This window comes from Cottoperca gobio, chromosome 13 (genome assembly GCF_900634415.1).
Source record: "Cottoperca gobio chromosome 13, fCotGob3.1, whole genome shotgun sequence".
Taxonomy (NCBI): domain Eukaryota; kingdom Metazoa; phylum Chordata; class Actinopteri; order Perciformes; family Bovichtidae; genus Cottoperca; species Cottoperca gobio.
Genome location: NC_041367.1, coordinates 5844765 through 5864540, shown reverse-complemented (window position 1 = coordinate 5864540; position 19776 = coordinate 5844765). Strand labels below are relative to the sequence as shown.

General features: G+C 40.8%; 1 protein-coding gene across 1 annotated transcript in view; it reads right to left on the bottom strand.

The window, feature by feature from the left end:
* Window positions 1-16783, bottom strand: part of LOC115017448 (rap1 GTPase-activating protein 2-like) — a 76943-nt gene extending 60160 nt beyond the window's left edge. The window contains 3 exon segments of the mRNA XM_029445888.1: window positions 1068-1103; window positions 15621-15729; window positions 16763-16783. Coding sequence (XP_029301748.1) covers window positions 1068-1103; window positions 15621-15661 — 77 coding nt within the window. The 5' untranslated portion in view covers window positions 15662-15729; window positions 16763-16783.
* Between the last annotated feature and the right edge of the window lie 2993 nt (window positions 16784-19776).

Here is a 19776-nt window from a genome sequence, read left to right as displayed (position 1 = left end):
AACATCTCATGAAGCAGGAACACAACTCAGCAAATTAATTCACATTACACTCCAATCCAGAATTAATTTGACAATATAGCCGTCTATTCCTCAAATGATCATTACACAATGATTTTAATTTCAAATTAAAGGTTTTCTCAACCCAGTCACATGTCAAAATGCACATCTGTCAAAACCTCCACTGTTGCTTCACCTTTGATAGCTGTGAATTGTAAAGGAAGCTCAGAATTATCTGTTGAACATCGTCACTTCTTAGTTGCCAAAACACAGAAGACCAAAGTGAGAGAGAACAATGGCAGCTGTCCAATGAATCAAGCATCAACACAATAAGTGGTGGTGCAACACAGAGCAGCTTACTGCAGCTGTTGAACTGAACACTGTGACTGTCAAAACCAACATAATGTAAACTATCCTGCAGAAAGTGTTATATAGGAATGTTAAGTCAGTGCATTAAGTCGATGTATACCTTATCATCTGAAACTCTTTAACCACACAAAAAGATTTGAACGTTTTTTTATTTATTTGGATTTTTATTCATACATAAATAAATAATATTTAATATATTTGGAATTGTCCTTTCTCTAAGTCCAACTACTGTAAAAACAAACACATATTAATTCTGTATTATTAATGCTTTAAACCCAAAACATTAAAATGAGTTTAATTGCTGCTTAGCTGATTAATATTTAGTTGTAACATATGTTTTATAAAGTTAAATATTTTTTACCTATATGGAAAAATCTAAAGATTGTTTTCCAGAACTGCAGAGAAGGAGGAGGAGTCGTGTTTCCTTGCTGAGTAGTGTCTGCAGAGGTTGTCAGGTTGCTCTCAACAAACACATCAATCTCAGCCTGAGAGGCGAAACCAAGGGCAGCAACTCAGCCCTTAAAAGTTGCTGTGAGTGCAAGGCAGTGTAAAGGATTTTGAAAAATATCTTGTCATGAATTCCCCAACAAGCACATTTCGCACAAATTATGGCTTTGCCAGACAAAATAAAATTAGAACATTAACTAGATATCAAGATACATTTGATGTTAGAAAGGGGAAAGACTAAAAGAAGAACTCACCGGGATTTCAGTGCAGACAAAGTGGACTTGTCAATCCTGAAGAAGAAGACACACACACACACACACACAGAGAAAGAGAGATATATTATTGATCATGTCTCTGATACAAATTGTGCAAAAGCATCAATTAAACTCTTTGCTTTAAGTGCTCTTTTTATTACAGTAATAAGGAAAGGAACACACATTGAGATAGAGAGGAGTGAGGGCTCCCCCTGGGTGCTCTGGCACTTTAGAAAATGGTCATTAATGTGTGATTGCTTCTTCTGTCATAATCAGATTAATGTGGAAATCTTCTTTGATGTGAAGCGCAAAAGCAAGTTATGCAAAGTTCAGTGCATGAACCACAAACTTGAATAAGAAACAAACACGTATTTCCCTGCACATATTTCGTGTTTGGTGCAACCAAGCTAACCAGGTCATGAAGGCCAAAATTGTATGTGCTAATTTCCATAAATTATCTTTAGTTCATACACAGCGAGAAGAGCCTGAGGACAGACAGTGTGTCCAGATCAGTGTCAGTTTCAGTGTAGCAGAGAGCAGAACCGATTCTGTTGGCAGCTGACTTGATTTAAAAAGGTTACATCTCTACAAGCAGCTCCGACCGGTTATGAGAGGTCTCAGTGTTTATAGGGGATTCATACACAGTTCATTACATACTGTTCATACTAAAAACATGGAAAGTCAGAAGACGTTCCTATTTACTGCTAATAAACATACAAATATGTTTTTACCTCATTTGCATATATATAGGTGTGTGTGTGTGTGTGTACATACATGCATGTTCAGTGCTTGTTTTACAGCGCTCTCACATGCCTTCACAAAGACGACTTTATGACATTAATTCTTTAATCCCATTAATTTGCAGAATGAACCATGCAGAATGGTGCCTGATCTGTTTCATGCAAACACATGCACGCACAACAGGACACACACACATTGTTAAATCACACAGTGCACACTGTTTTTACTGCACCATCACCCATTCTGGATGCTTTTAAATATAATTTGAATTTCTTCTTATCAGCAGCGTCAACAGAGGCAAATTGCACCGAGCACAGAGAAGTGAGCTCATGCTGTTGACTAGATATTCAAATGTCAGGATAAAAGCTTCATATTGAACTAGTCAATGCAGCTGGGGCAACTACTGTACTTTATACAAAGGTTTGCATAATGCATTATTAAAGATGCACCTCAATCAACAGAAATGTAACTGCTGTTAAATTGTGTGATGCAGCGAATGGATACACATTGTTCATAAATATAATATTGGTTAGGAGCAGCTTTATAGGTCCAAAATAATATCCCAGTAGAAATACAAAGTGTTTTAATGTTGTGTGACATAGAGGCCCTGTGGGTACAGGTTCACCTGCCACAAACCAAACCTACACCTGTGGGTTGTAGCTAAAGGCCGCGTAGTGCGGATATGAGATACTTAATAAAACTAGTGATGAAAACCAACTAGTGTGATTTGTAGATGATGTAAACACTGATTGGTTAGCTGTGTGTCTGCTAAAAAAGAAGCTTCTTGCAGTTGCTATTGCTTGCAACTTAACACACACTATTACACTTGCAACAAGAATCAGCAAATAAGACTAACATCATCACAATGCATTGATCGCTAATGCACAAATATTCCTGAACATTGCTCTAAATCAGTATCAGTCACTCTTGGTTTCAGTGATCAAAGTTTAATAGCACTTAAAAATGGAAAACTAAAATCCCTTCAGCAGCCAGTAGGATTGCACATACAAGGTCATACAAGTACTTCCGGCAAGAATATTTCAGAAACTGGTCAACAGTGTCATGAGGAAGAAGCAGATTTGGCCCTGAGATTATTTATGAGATTCTTTATGCAGATTGCTGACAAACATGCACCTCTGAAAAAACAACTGTAAGGGCAAAATGTAAAAATTTAAAAACACTCATGGTGCAACAACATTGTGCTGAAACATCTGGCCTACAGCCTGAATTTCAGAATAACAGAAAATGATCAGAGTACAATCAATGAATTAAAGAATGATGGAGAAACGTCACATCATGTAAACTCATATAGTAACCCGTTGTACTTCCTTGTACCTCATCAGAAAGGTTGATAATCTCAGAAAGGACTCCATATGCATACTAATTGAGAATAACTGTATAATTGAGGCTATACAATTCCAATTATATTATGTGCAGGTTGAAACCCCTGACATTGAGAGACTCCTGTTGTCTCTGGCAAATGAGAAACCGGCTAGAATAGACCTGAATGTGTTTAATCAGACAAAATACAAGCCATGAATGTATCTGTACATCTTAAGTATCTGACTGCACTATTTTATTTGTATGTTTTATGTTTGTATTGTATTAGATTATGTCGGGTCCCTTTGTGGAACCCCGGGAAGATTAGTGGTCACAGAGGAGTGACTTATTGGGGATCCAGTTAATAAACAGTTGAACAAAACAATGAACGCAAACATTCCCAGCGGTTATCTCACATTTTGTTTGCTGCTCTGCCGCAGTGACATCACGTTGTGTCAAACGTTTCTGATGTTGCTCACAGGACCGTCGTCTGTGCTCACAGATTTATTACTAGCAGTCAGGAAGATATACCACCCACCCCTGAATCACCAAAACAGATCATGTGAAAGCTTCATTCATCGCACATCTTAGTGATGAAAGGAATACTACAGCTGACTGTGTGCATGTGAAAACACTATGGGGACACGATTGTGGCCTTTCTGCTCAAAGTCAGCCCTTCATTTGGTAATGCATTCATTCTGCCATCCATGAATCATTATGTTTGTTCATGTCCAAACAGAGAAACAAGTTTCACAAAAGAAAACTGCATAGGCTCATAATGTACAGCTCCAGATGACAAGTAATATAAAGTTATTCAGCGAGCCAGACTTTGTCCGTGGGTGGTGCTACATGGAAACTCATAAAGTATCTAAAATGAAAAATGCTCATCTTCTGGGATATATTTTAATATAATAACATTTTGATATTAGTTGTTTGTGACACAAGGATTCATCCTCAGAGCATGCTGTTAGTAGAACAGCATGCTCTGGTTTAGGATTTACTTGTACCGTACAGAATTTCCTCTTATTTAATATCATTGATGAAGAAGAGAGACGCACATTATCCCCCCGCAGTGTTTGCTTGTCTGTCTTTGCTGCATACAAGATGTAATCTGTTAAAGCCCATGAATTCTTAATAGTAATCCACTAGAGTTGCCCACATTCACTTTCAGTTACATTTTGAGCAGTTTGCCTGCGGACTGATACACAGCAGGAGAAATCCTACTTAAGAAGTCTTTTCATCTCATATTTAGCCTTCGAGACATTTTAACAAGCTAAAGTTCTGCAAATCAGATGATTTCTACATTTCGAGTGCAGCTTCCCTTGTTTCTCGGATTCTTAGTAATTCTTGAAAAACAAAGTACCCTTTTGACAAAAGAAGGTTTTATTACTTCATTTATAAAATGACTTATTTGTAGAGTTTCCTGCAGCAGAACAGTTTATTCCATAAGGAATTCTTTACTTGTAGAGGAATGTATTAGCATCACCTCTCATTGTTTTGCACTGAGGCTGTGCATGATGAACCTGTCTGCAGTCACACAACATTTAAATGTGTTGCATAGCTGAGCTGTTGCTGATCCGTGCAGTAGTTTAGTATTGCACTTACATTAAGTCGGGGGACCACCAAGAGCTAGATTTAAAAGTGGTTTTTTTTAAGAGTTCAAATCAAAGCAGCAGAAGCCGAAATATCCTTTTAGTCCCGAATATAAAGGCCCGTAACTCAACTCAGTATTATTCTTTCTAAGGCTAAAATCTTCCTCAGAGCAACTGAAGACATTATACAGGGTGAGTACACCTCATGACGGGTAAACTGAACTTTTAGTAAATTAGTGTCCCTTTAAGAAATCAACTGTTTTTCTGCTCCACACAGCCCCCGTCTGTTTCAGGTTACTTCAGCCAGTCTGGATGGATGTGCTACATCAGCCCAGCAGGGAAGTGTAAGTGCTCTGAAGCAGCGCTTCAGTATCAGAACGACAACCAGCAGGGGAGCCAGCAACAAAAACGCTCAATCCCAGTGTGTCAGCGCATTCAGCGCTAAATGGGCTCTCTGGCATCTTCTTTGGTGCTGCATCATGGGAACTCAATAGAGCAGGAGAATATGACTGGTATAAGAGCTGTGCCCATAGTCCCATAACAAGACATTAGCAACAACAACAGACGCACACACAGACAAAGCAGCCTGTTGATTGGAATCCCTCTCTGAACGGAGACAGCACTGAGTGAAACTGTACATTCACACACACACACACACACACACACACACACACACACACACACACACACCACAAAGGACAACGTGTCAGAGTGACACAGAGGAGCAGCCTCAGCCCTCCACCCATCCTTCCTTTTTAGAAAAACAGTTTACATTTCTGCACCACACACACCCATAATACCCAGCAGTACACACACTATTTTAAAATGTGCATCATTTGAACTCACTACACAACCATAATCATAATGTGCACAATCACGAGCATATGCATACATGATGCGAGACACACATGCACAGTAGCAATCCAATGAAAAAAAGCAACATACCATCCAAATCCACCAAATGAAACACTTCTCTTCCTCCTCAGCATTTTGTCAGACTGAAGTTCTCAGCAGTTTCTCTCGCTCTCAGACTCTCTCCTCTGGGAAGTGTGCCCTGCTGACAGTCTCACTCTCTCTCTACACTGTGTATACTTACACGTTGTGTCTCTCTGACCCACTCTCTTTACCTCCCTCCCTCTATCTCTCTCACACTCTCTCTATCGTCCCTTTTATTTCCGTTCTCTTCTTCTTTGACACCCGCCTCCCCAGAGCGTTTTCCACTTAACCAGTCATCTACTTTCCTACTACACCGCTTGCTCTTTGGCTTTCAAAGACACACAAATACAATCTGACACACTGACACATACAGGTACACCGAGGCGAATACATGTTTTAGCAGGGGGAGGAGCAAGGTGAGGGGGGGCCACAATCTCCCGTCTGACCCTCTGGGATTGTTTCCAAAACACACACACACACACTTGAATCATCACAACCAGCATCACCAACTGTGGTCTGCCCACATGCCCACCACCAGCAAATGAGGGTCACTTCCTGCACTGCGTAACCCGTTGTGAGCCAAGTGACCACTCACAGTCCATACTCACACAGTAAAATGCAACAACATTCATTTTTTGTATGGACTGTGTAGCTTGAAGGTCCTAATTCATGAACACTATTAAAACTTCTGTGTTGAATGGAACTTCTGCTGAACAGCTGAGTGAAAGTGAAATCATTCTTGACATAGAGCGGGGATATTAGATTGACGGAAAGAGGAAGGGTTGAACAGCAATGCGGTCAGGTTGTGGTATATACATAGAAACCTGCTATGTTGTGACCAAAGGGAGTGTTCTTCCTCCTCACTCCAAATTTGACACATCTCACTCTCACAGTTTGGAGCGGTTTCAAAAAAGTTTGAAGTTCGCTCCTTTCCGAGAATGGCTGCATTGTGCATTGTGCTGTTAGCACCTTGACCCCCCACGACACACTACTGCCCCCTGTGCATTGTGTGTATCCTGTAACCTCCTACTGTATAACCCATTAAGTACAGCAAACAGCAGACTCCACGTTGCAGCTTCATTACATGTCCAGAGACCCACGGAACAAGCAGTAATACGTTAAATAAATACCGCTGGAATAATAGTACCTGAATCCAGTTTGACATTTGAATTGTCCTCACTTTATGGGAAAAGGAAATATATTGGAGGGTGTGTGAACCCCTCAGCCTCACCGAGGTCAGGACATCATGTCATCACGTACTTCTGATGCCAAAGTGTAACATGAGGAGCTCAAGTCTTTTCTTCTTTGAATAGATTTGTTTTACAATCACTACAAGTACCTGTTGAGAATGATTATGGTCAAAAGCTTTCACAATTAAATATTAACAATGTGCTCGGACTGTGGCTGATGAGCGGTTGACTGGATACTCTCTCAGTGCATCTCTATCCTGGTGAGATTGCGCTGATTAAAAGCGATAAAATGCTCCACTGGCATAATGTGTGTGTATGTGTGTGTCTGAGGATCTGTGTGGGCGCACACACACTGAAGAGTCAGTCTGGCATTTGTAATTGTCGTAATTAGAAATAATAAAACAACTCGAATAGAAGAGGCAATGGGTTTGAGAGCATTCAAAAAACGTCATGTCTATGTATGACAGTGACAGTCCTGAGCGCAGACCTCACCCTCCCTCTAGTGGTTTACTGATGACCTGTGAACAACATGTTTCATGAATGTCAGACTGGTAGAAGAAACTTTAAGGTAGGAGGGAAAGAAAGAAACATGTTTTTTGTAGAATTACAACATCTTGTGTTACACAACTGTTCACTCTTCTTGGTTTTTAGCAAGAAAGACACTCGCATACACTAACATTAGCCTACATGTTCTTATCCTGTGTAGTAGAGATGCATGAATATTACAGTAGAGCTGACGGTATGCTGCTATGGTTCAGCAGCTTATGCTGATCCCTGGAGTGGTGTGCTGCAGGTGTTCCACCAGCATATACCATTTACTAACAACAGGTGCAGCTTGAAAGTGGTATGCAACACAGCTATGTTTAAGCAACAAAGCTGTAAAACTGACTGTTTGCTAACGTTACGTGCCGAACATCAAACTGCTGACAGACACAGTTAGCAGCTAGCTGTTGAATACAGCGGAGCATTTAGCGGCTAATGAGCCAGTTATGTTACGTGTCGGCGAAGAGAATAAAGACTTCAAATTAATGCTATTTTGCTCCATATCTGACGGGTTTTGTGTAGGCAACTGTTCGCTAACAACTAAAAGAGTAATGGTCAATGTTGTATTTAAAGATTGTTGTGCTGCCCCCATGTGGCCAAGATTGTATATTAATATTTAAAGAGGAAATATATGTTAATGTCTTCTTGAAAAGTGAAATATACATACATGAACAAATTCATCATGGCTTTCATTGTATCTATACCATGTGCAAGTGTTCAAAATCATGTGCAATATACATTTTCTATTGTATTTTACTTACTTTTTTGAGCAATTTCTGGCATTAGAATTTCCTTCGGGATTAATAAAGGTCTATCTTATCTTATTTGACTACTGATTTAGGCTACTGACTTTGCCATGTCCGTGCCTGAGACGCTCCAAGCTTAGATAATAATACTCATTACTTTGCTTTACTGATCATTATTTATAAATGTCTCAACCTTGTGAAATCCTTTTCCTCACTGAACACATGATGCTGAAAGGTCATCAATGATAACACAATTTAGTTAATGTGTCAATCACATATTCTGCTCAGAATTTCAGACTATGCATATTTTTCACAGTTTAAATATAGCATCACGTTGCTATAGCAATAAATTAAAGACCGTAGTTGTTTGGTTCTTGCTTTGATGATTTGCTTTTAGCAAAGCAGAGCATCATATTCTCCTTCTTTAATGCTATATGACATATTACATGCACATGATCAATTATTCATTGAACCTGGCAGCTGATGTTGTGACACAGGCAGCTTGTCCTCCTGATGCTGCCATTCTTTAAACAAATGATAATTTAGCAGGTTCTGTTTTGAAATTAACTTTTAAGAACATTAACAATTGAGAATATGTGTTGCTTTCACAATCTGGAAAAGAGTCACACTCTTATCTTCATGTCTCCTCACTGTTTGTTTGTTTTAAATCATATCACTATTGTGAAATGTGAAACTTGTACTCACACCACCACCACATTGTCTGTTACAGCTACCAGTTCACCACATACAGCATGTTTTACATTCTGCTCTCTCGCACTTAAACAGGTGTGTGTGTGTGTGTGTGTGTGTGTGTGTGGAAGAGAGAGGTGATAAAGCTCAATTGTGCTGAAACTAAACATATAAAGGCTCAGCTACTGTTTGCTGTTTGTATTCACAGTTATCTAATACCCGTCCTCATGTGCAGCACTTTAAACCGGCAATAATTAACAGAAACAACGAAAACTTGTTGTCAAAAACTGCGAACTTGTTTGCAAACCGTTGCTTATACTGAGCTAAACTAACTGGCTGCTGGCTGGAGCTATATTTAATGAAAACTACTGGTCAATCTTCTCATGCAACTCTGCCAGAAAGTAAATACAATGCTTTAAGAATAACAAATTCATACTTTACTACAGGGCTCTTCTTCTACAACATTGCATTATGTTGTACGAGGTTGTCATTGTATCAGATTATAAAATGAATCCTGAAGGCAGATTAAAGGTCCAGTTCACTCAAATCAGATATAAAAGAAGCACAAACAACTCAACAGCAACGCATCTTTCTGTGAACATAGTCCCAGTTGTGCAGCATAATTCGGTGACCTCACTGTCAACAGTGTTCAGGTATGTTGAATATCTAGAGTAAAGGCCCTGTCACACATATCCGTATGACAGAAACGTATGCCGGCGCTTACGAAAATTTGTCAGAGTCCAAATACGTCCAACTTTTCATCGGATCGGATCAGAAAAGTGAACATATACAGATGCGCATGTCTAACCTATTGGTAGCGCATCACTTACTTATACAAAATGTATCCGACGAATACCCAACGAATGCATAAGATATACAAAAATATGGCGTATACAAAATATCGGCAACACGCTGGTTTACGTTGATATAAGGTAAGGTATAAGTAGTATTCGTTAAGAGCTCACTGTGTTACGCTGGGGTGCGTTGTTGAACGCTGATGTTTTGAACATGTTCAGAATTACCGGACGTACCCGACGTGTGCTTCATAAGTTATGTTACGTGACGTTAGACATACGTGAATACGGAATACGTAGATTAATATTTACCTACGTAAATACAGTACGTGAATACTTACCTATTAGTACGTAAATACCTACGTGACTACGTCAGAGGAACGTTAGATATAGGCTACGTCGGCTGACGGTGAACCCTACAGCCAGTTTATTGATAACGAGTGGATACCCTATTCCTACCCTATGTTAAGATTATGCCTGACGACGGAGTAACTTATTAAACGTGTTTCTACAGTACAGCTAGCGTTCAGCATGTTAGCCGTTCTCCAGCATCAGCATGACGTGAACCAGATGGCGCTTTTCCAGCTGCGTTGTCCAGACACTCTGATACTTTTTAAATAGGTAAGTGATACGCTATCAATGTTTGACATACGTATAATAATTTGTTATGTATTCGTTATGTATGCGTCAGCTACAACACCGCTGTGGAAAAGTTGGGCGTATTTGGACTCTGACAAATTTTAAGCTAATTTTCATATACGCCGGCATGTCTCTGCCATACGGAGCTGTGTGACAGGGCCGTGTGTCTGGCGTGTTCGGCGTGTCGTCTGCGTCCTTCAAATGATCACAACTTACCCTTAATTTATATCAACCTATTGCCGATATTTCATATGCGCCGGCATACGTTTCTGTCATACGGATATGTGCGACAGGGCCTTAACATTGATAATTAACGGTTTAAATGTCGTTGTGTTGAGAAGAACACATTGTAGTTTTGGCACAAATTGGGTCTTGGCACATAAAACCATCTGTTACTGACCAGATAGCAAGTGAAGAATATGTGTTCTTACTCTGTAGAGATGAATTGTCTGCTAGAGAAGATTTAGTTTTACTGTTTTGCAGTTTGTTCAAGTTTTATGCAAACAGCAACAAACAGTGCTAAATGTAGCAGACGATGAGTATGCATAATGACGCAGTGTGTGTGTGAAATTAATGCACTGATGTCTCACTTAGGATTTGTCTCACAGCATTTTATTTTAAACTTCATTAATTTACCTTTCATTGTGTTCAATCCCAACTTTTATCTCTCCCATCAATCCAGTTGTTTGTTTTGTTTCTGTCTCATTCTCAATGACTTTCTCCCTGTCATCCATTAGCTGTGAGACTCCACAAGAAATGTGATGTTTCCATCTTTATTACTTTTCTTCCTTCCTCGCTGCCTCTCTCCTCCTCCTCCATCTCTCGCTCCCAACCATGTAATAATGTATTTAGTCATTAGATGGATTCCCAGAGTGTGATATACGGCCAGACGGACGTGAGAAACCTTTCTCTTCCCCTTCATCTATATCTCCCTCGCTTCCTCCATCCATCCCTCCCTTCTGTGTCTAAAAGGTACTTAGTCATATGAGGTTTCTTTCAGGAGGGTTGCGGATTCAGAGACTGAGCAGATGCTCTGCTTTAATGGTTCCTGCCTTAAACCACATCCATCACCATCTATTATACAGCACAGATACTCACAAACAGGATCACACAGGCATCAAACCAAATGCATCTTGGGGTTTTTTTGTATATGCTTACCTGCATACTGACTAGGGCAATTATTTAAGTTGCAAACTGTTGACTTCTAAGTCAGGCTCTTGTATAAAGTTTGATTTAAGCTGTTGAATTAGTTAACCATGATCACATCAGGTGCATTTTATTTTCCAATTAAATTAAGATTATCATTAGATGACCAGTTAGTGGTTGTTGTACGTGTCCCTTTAAACCTTCACCAACTGATGCAGAGCTTTGTAAAGGACGTCAGCGGCGTTGTTCTACGACGACGATGAGATAATTGAATTGTGAATACTTGAAAACGCGTGACATCTTGAGCTAAGGACATAATTAAGTCGATGTTGAGATATCAAGAGCAATTAGACATTTGTGACCAGACTAACTATATATATATATATATATATATATATATATATATATATATATATATATATATATATATATATATATATATATATATATATATATATATATATATATATATATATATATATATATATATATATATATATATATATATATATATATATATATATATATATATATATATATATATATATATATATATATATATGGTATAGAAGGTGGAACAATGATCATCTAATCAACGTATACTGCATTTCATTGTTAGGATCTCCCATAGCTGTGCCAATGGGAGCTGTACATTTTCTATGGCTACAGGAATGTGCACATAAATATGTAGATATACTTGTTTTGTTCCTTATATATATATATATATATATATATATATATATATTTGTGCATTCCTCCAGTTTGTTCCTAGCTTTCATTATTTTCCATTCGTATATGTTCCCTTTGCTCATCTTTTACTCTTCACTAAACCTTCTTCCTGTTAGCGTTCTATTTTTATTTACATACTTCCCCCCCATAGTTCTCTCTGCTGGTGGATTTAGTCAAAGTGACAGCAAGCCCACCCATACACCCACTCATCTAGATCTCACACACGCACACACACACTAATGTACATATCCATGCACACAATCACACACGAACAAGGATAGATACGCACAGTACTGCATGCGCTCATGCATACAAACTCGGCTCGTGTGCACATTCACACAAATTAACAAACTGACATTTGCGAACACACGCACACACACACACACACACACACACGTTGCACCTCCTCCGCCCACGGCCTCCACGGTGCCTTCAACCCTCCTCTCCCGCGTTGTTCACTCTTCCAGACGACTTTGATCAGAGGAAAACATTCTTTTAAATCACGTACTTCCCCTTCGCTGCAGCTCTGGTAGAGAATAAAGAGCAGCACACGGACCCAAGATCCCGCGAACTCAATGAGAAACACCCACAAGGGCAACTGCAAACACTAAGCCCACACACAAACAAATTAATCAGGTGCACTCTGAGAACATGGCAATTTCCTCACACCTGTTTTATTTTCCACCTAATGGACACACAAATACAAACACACGCTGTGGAAGATTAAAGCAAATCCCCTCTGCAGCAGCTGTGACTCATATATGGTGTCACTGTATCAAAGTTCGCATTGATCTCATCACCAAGGTAGGTGAGGTAATAAGAGGAGGATTAATGGAGGAAAAGACTGATTTGGTTTGGAATCAATCACCAAAGATTAAAGGAAAGCAGTTGAGATGAAGAGTAACAGAGGTTTGGAAAAGGTATGCGTAACGAGAGAGGAGATAGGGGATAAGGTACGATCAGAGATGAGACTTAACGACCGCAGGAGCATGGGTGACAGGCGAGGGAAAAGGAGGCGGGAGGCAAGACAGGAAGTGAGAAGTGTTGGCAGATTGTGGGTGGATTAATGAAAGATGGTTAGTGACGAGCAGAGGAAGGAGGAGAGGAGAGGTGTGAAGAGACGAATGTGTGTTGTCTTCTTTGACTGGTATTTTACTTGTATCAGCTCTCAAGTTGACGACTCAAGTCATAATGAGTACAAAATAGATGAGACAGAACGTTGGCACAATGAAGAAATGTACTCAGATGAAGTTAAAAGAATTAGGGAAGCAGAACATTCACATTAAAGGGTAATAATAACACATTTTAATAATAATTATAGAGAAAAAAGAAGACATTATTGTCTCTGCTGGCCAGGTTTCCTGCTGGCTTTTGCAGAAGCATTGACCCTGATAGCATAAATCACACGCTATGTGCAAGTGCATATTCGTGTGCATGTTCATACGCATAACTGGGACAAATCCGAAATTCCCACCACCGGCGAGGTACAGTTTAGCCATGTATTCTGAGCTGGACTCAGAAGCAGATAGTACACCAGAGGTCCACCCGACACTGCAGAACTGTGATTTGTCAAGCCTCTTAGTCTGGGACTGCTGTGTCAAGAGTCTCTTTCTGCCTTCTTTGCTGATTTTGGGGCTATTCATTCATATCTTGCACACTGTAGCTACATGCTACTGTTTAATCTGTCTCGTTCTATTTAGCTTATTTTTTTAAATCTTTTTTTTAACATATTTATGTGTGTCTTTTTATATTGCTTTCTGTTTCTTTTTTATATCATCTCTTAATGCCTTCATTTCTTATATAAAGCACTGAAATGTTATTGAGAGGTGCAGTACGAATACACTCGGCTGTCTTGATATGAGAATGATTTAGAAGCTCCAAAGCCTGAATACTCCAAAGGCAGCAATCACAGCCCATACTTGGAGGGCTCCAGCTGAAGACATAAATCCACACTAAGCACATCTGAAATCCCACAGACTGAAAACCTTTCATTGTGGTAAAATGAAGTAAAACCCTCACATATTGTGCACTGCTCTGTGAGCGCTGTGGACACTAAGTGCAAAGAATTAAGTGAAATTTTCACACAAATCCCCCCCAAAAAAATTGCAATGGACTACTAAAGAGAAAGATATTTCTTATTACATGTTATGACATCGATAGTGCTTCGGGGTAAAGAAACTAGTTTCAGAGAAGCATTTTCTTAAAGCCAGCCTCTGTAACTTCTGCTGAACAGCAGCCAGGCCACAAATGCTAAAACGTAGCATTACAGTGGTAGAAAAAGTCAGAAGGTCAGTGAACTGACGCATACAGTAATGTCCAACTTTATCTAACCTTAGCTAATCATTAGCCACCATACTGGTTGAAACAGACCAAATAAGGCAACTCCCAGAGTATATTGAACTGAGTATGGGTGCGATTTAACCTTTTATTGTTCTTTCAAAATTACAGTCTCACTTTCTAGAACAGAGAAATAGAATAATTTGCTACCCGTCACGTTTTATTAAGAAGATGTGAGTAGAGATCTTTACCATCCTTTGCTTTAAAGGACTTAATGAAAACCCTAATTTCTTGTCTTGAAAGATGTTTGATGTCTACTATCACCACACACACACACGCAACGCTTCCTCTGGAGAAACAGACTCAAATCGAATGACATCTCCCTATGCAGTGCATACAGTAGGGACCACGTTTCCTCAGGGGGACTTGCTTACACTGTACATGGACATGAATGAACACCCACTGGCATACATGCTAGAAGATTCATGCACACATGAAGACATTAACCCATTGGCTCACACAGTTCAGAACATTATGATAATACTACTACTAAAATATTCTTTTTTTTCATGTCCTAGAATGGTATCTGTTGCTTCCTTGAATAGCCTCCTGTGGTATGAACATAGTATTGTGAGTTAAATGTATGAAAATATTAAGAAACACTGTTCTTATCCACCCACTCACATGCAGAAACCTAACTTCATGCCCCCATTAACCATCCCCCCCCGCAATCAAACGCTAACACACGCATGAACGTAACATGGTCCCATAAACCGTCAGAGACTATAGCACCATCAGACATTGCAGCACCGTTGCAGCATTACTCGAAAGACAATTTGCATGCCGCCAGGCTTCCACTGGCTCCACACGCACACACACGCACACATATGCACACGCACGTCTACTCCACTCACAACCCGAAGAGCAATATTTTCCTCAAGTTTAAGAAAATACAGAAAGGACAAATAACCATGGAAATAGATTCACACTTCACTTGGCTGTGTGTGTATGCAGATCACAAGTGTTATACTAGCCTGCAACTCACACAGGCTCCCTACTCCAGCTGGAGAGTTCTCACACAAATCAGCGTACACACACACTCATGCTCTTCCCATCATTCATTTGGCTCCAGTTAGATGTGGATAGCAGCCAACAACAGCAGCAGTAACATCTCTGCTGTGTTTTTCTGCTCCGAGTGTCAAAGCCTTACCTCGGCTCACCTGCAGATCCTTTACAAGCTGGGGTGAACATCTCGCAGTCAGTGGACGGCGCAGCATTAGCAGGAGACCAGCTGCCGGAGCAGGAGAGGTTGAGTGTATCTGTGTGAGAGAGACGGAGAGGAGAGAGAGAGAGGGTAGGTGGAGAGGGAGTGAATATATAGGGGGGAGGGTACAGTGATAAAGCGCAGGGTAGGACAGAATTATGAGATGAGAGACAGCAAGAAAATGTGCGTGTGTAAGAATGGGAGATGGTGTTACCATGGAGAGTGCTACGCCTTAACTCCTTTACACCAAGGGATTTTACAGAAAGCTGAGAGAAAGTCAGGCTGAAAAAATGGCAGAATTCTTTTTAACTAAGGCAGAAAAGACGGACTAATAGATCAAAGGAGACAGTCAGTAGAATGATATTAATAAGGAGGGAGAGGGAGGGTGTGGTGAAGGCGCTGAAAAGTTCAATGGCCATGACCCAGGGCTAGATGAGCTCTCCAGTCATCATTAGTACCGACAGCAGCGTCGCACTGGCCTTGACTCAGGGCAGATACAGATACATCGTCTAACTACATTGACTGCAAACAATTACTAAATTTGAAAATCTAATTTGAGCTCCTGACATGAGAGAAAAGCAGCAACAGAAGCAGTAGAAGTTGGGGGGGAGGGGGCAAACTGTGATAAGTAAGCTTAATTTTAAACCTAAATGAATCAATACCATTAAATTTACACAACACCCTAAAAAGCAGAAACTTCTCTTTACCTTTGGATAATCTTCACACACAATTAAAGTGGAAAACTTGGTATCCACAACTTAAATGTGTTCTTTTAGCTTTCTTGTTTACTGTTTACCTTTTGTATTTTTGTTATTTTGAAAGCTTTAGAATAAAGCCCTCTTTTTGTTAATCTCCTCGTCTGCCGTCTAGCATTTGAGTCCTTACCTTTTCGCTACCGTGACAGTACGATCTGACCAGAAACATGGACTCAGCAGATGTCATGGACGAGGAGACCTATGATTTAATGTACACTTTAATTGAAATGTTTGGTGAGTGGAAGCGAAACCCCTGTTGGGGGACATGACAGGCTGCGCTTGGATTGGCGAGAAAAGAGGTTGCTAAGAAGCCAGAGTTGAAGAGCCTTTTACCTGAGTGGCTTCAGGATTTTGTCGACACTCCACCTTGCCAGCCTAACCCTGCCGATCCTTCCACTCAACTTCCTTTTGCCGAGCTGCAGAAACCCCCTTCTTCAGACGTGCTGCGGCAGCCTCCTACTACTGTCGGGCTGCACCAGACCCCAGTCCCTGAGCCATTTGTGGGCACTCGCCTGGCCCTGGGAGTTCCTCGGAGTCTCCAGGGGACTTCCAGGTCTCGGCGCAAGAGACCCAGACCACGGTAGACTCCTGTTTGCGCTACCGGGCCGCGACAGCCCCCTGTTTCCTCTACCGGGCCGCGACACCCTCCGGTTATTGCTGCCGGGCCACGACAGCCCCCTGTTTGTGCTGCCGGGCCACAAAAGCCTCCGGTTTCTGCTTTTGGGCCGCGACAGCCCCCTGTTTCTGCTGCCGGAATGCAACAGTCCCCTGTTTCCGCTGTTGGGCCGCGACAGCCTCCAGTTTCTGCTGCCAGGCCGCAACATCCTCCTGTTCCCACTGTTGGGCCGCGACAGCCTCCAGTTCCCACTGCCGGGCCGCGACAGCCTCTTGTTCCTGCTGCCTGGCCGCAACAGCCTCCAGTTCCTGCTGCCGGGCTGCGACAGCCTCCTGTTCCTGCTGCCGGACCGCGACAGTTCCCTGTTTCTGCTGCCGGACCGCAACAGCCCCCTGTATCCGCTGGTGGGCCGCGACAGTCTCCAGTTCCTGCTGCCGGGCCGCGACAGCCTCCAGTTTCTACTGCCAGGATGACACGGGGAGCACGAGGAAGCAAAAGGAGACATCTGCAAGGGTGACACTTGCAGATGTGTCACCCTTGCAGATGACGATCTGACAAGGAACACTGGGAAAGACAGGGATATATACACACAGACACTAAACGAGGGGAACGAGAAACAGCTGGGGAGAGAAGCTAAAACACAAGGGCAAGGTGAACGGACACAGGAGGAACAAATCAACAATCACAGAGGGAAAACACACAGACAGGAAGTACTAGACATGACATAAGGGGGAGTGAACACTTCAAAATAAAACTGGATATACAAAAATCAAGACTGTGACAGGTGGCATGGCTTAAACACACCAAATCACATGGATTCCACGAGAGTAAGAAGATCTTCTAAGCTCATGTGGGTTTCGTTTTCTATTTCATCATTGGGTTTAGATACCGCCTCATTTAATTATGTAGATTAATTAAATTAATTACCAGGATGTGGCTATTTTTATATTACAGGGAAAATAAGTCAATTTAGATTTAGCTAAGGTTAGCCGTGGCTATATTGCCAGCTAGCTTTCACTTGGTATAGCGCTCTTTCCTTAGCTCCGACAGTGATGCATTCACGCAATGACGGCAGACTGGAACAGAAAAACCTCCTGTTATTCCACCTGAGGAGTGTTCACACTTGTAACCCTTTGCTAGCCTTGTAATAACGTCATTGAATTAGCTAAAATTATCAAGTTTTGCAGAGTCACATATTTGAAGCAAGTGAAACAAGATACAATGTGTATTTAACATGGTTAATAATGCTTCCACTTGCCATTGTAGAGGTATCTGTGTATTTTGGTAAAGTGTTCTGTCACTTTGAAATACGTGCGGTTTGCCTTTAAGGGAGTAACACACCTTACCTTCTTCCCAGTGTGCACATGCCCGCGTAAGCGAATGAACCAACTCAATAGTTTTGACCAAATATATAGCGAGTGGCTTTGTAGATTCAGATGTAGGTCACTGACTTTCATATTCAACACACGTTTCAATTCCCGGAAAAACAGGCTCTGACACGCACGTACACACAATAACCAACAAACACCATGGAATCATAGGTGTCTGTTATTCTATAAAGTAGATCCTCAATGAAGTACAAAGGCTATCAGATCAATCGCGCAGTATGTGATTGATGTGCGGCTCAGAGGCCACAGTGCTCCATTGATGACCTATAAAGAAAAAAGAAACATCAGCCACTCTAAACTGTTTGCTATTGATCTGGTTTCCTGCCTGTGGCTGTAACAACACACATGGAGTCTAACAGAGAGAAACACAGGGATGTAAGGAAGGTTTCATTAAATCTTTCCCCCTTAATACATAAACTAAAGCCCACACACACACACACACACACACATATACAATATATATAGACATAGACACACCCACAGATCAGCGCGTCCTCATTTCATTTGTTGTGTTTGTTTTGAGGATGTGTCTTCTTTTGCTCTAATCTCCAGGCAGTTTAGTGCTCAGAGAGCCTTTCTCAATTCTAATTGGTCCTTCTGGTTAGGGTTGCCCTGGAAACGAGTTTAGAAAGTGTTGGTCAGAGGTCTGCCAAAGGTTTAGATAAGATTGGCTATAATGAGCTACTGTAAATGACACTGCATCATTGAGGCAAATAGAGACATGCCAACACTATGAACAGTGACGCTTGCTATTTATAGTCTTCTATAGACGTCAGAAACACACCGTCTTCAGTGGAACTTAAAATACAGCTCTAACAAATTGAACAACAACGTTAGCTGCATTGGGTCAAACTTCACACTCACTATGAGAACGACCAACAGCCAAATAATTCATAACTTGTATTGTTAAGAGGAGGTTTTACATGTTAATTGGAGGAGGCTGGATTTACGTTGGTGTGTGACAGCGGGTACCATGCTGTGTATAACGAGTCCCCCACAGGCCTGAATCTGTCTCTGTGAGGTTCAATAACAAGCGACACGTCTGAGCCTTTGTCAGGGTGTGAGCTGATGACACATGCCTTATGCTCAATGTAAGATGGAGCTTATGGGCCCTATTATATCTACTGTATAGGAATTATATATATATATATATATATATATATATATATATATATATTATGAACACAATTGTTTCAGTCCAAACGTATAATGGTGGTTTCAGTCAATAAACTAATAAAACAGCTAATTCACATACATTAATAATAACAGTACATTTCCTTATCCATCTAAAAACAACATCCTATTAAATGCTTTGGTCTGTTCTATTCTTTCATTTCCATTCT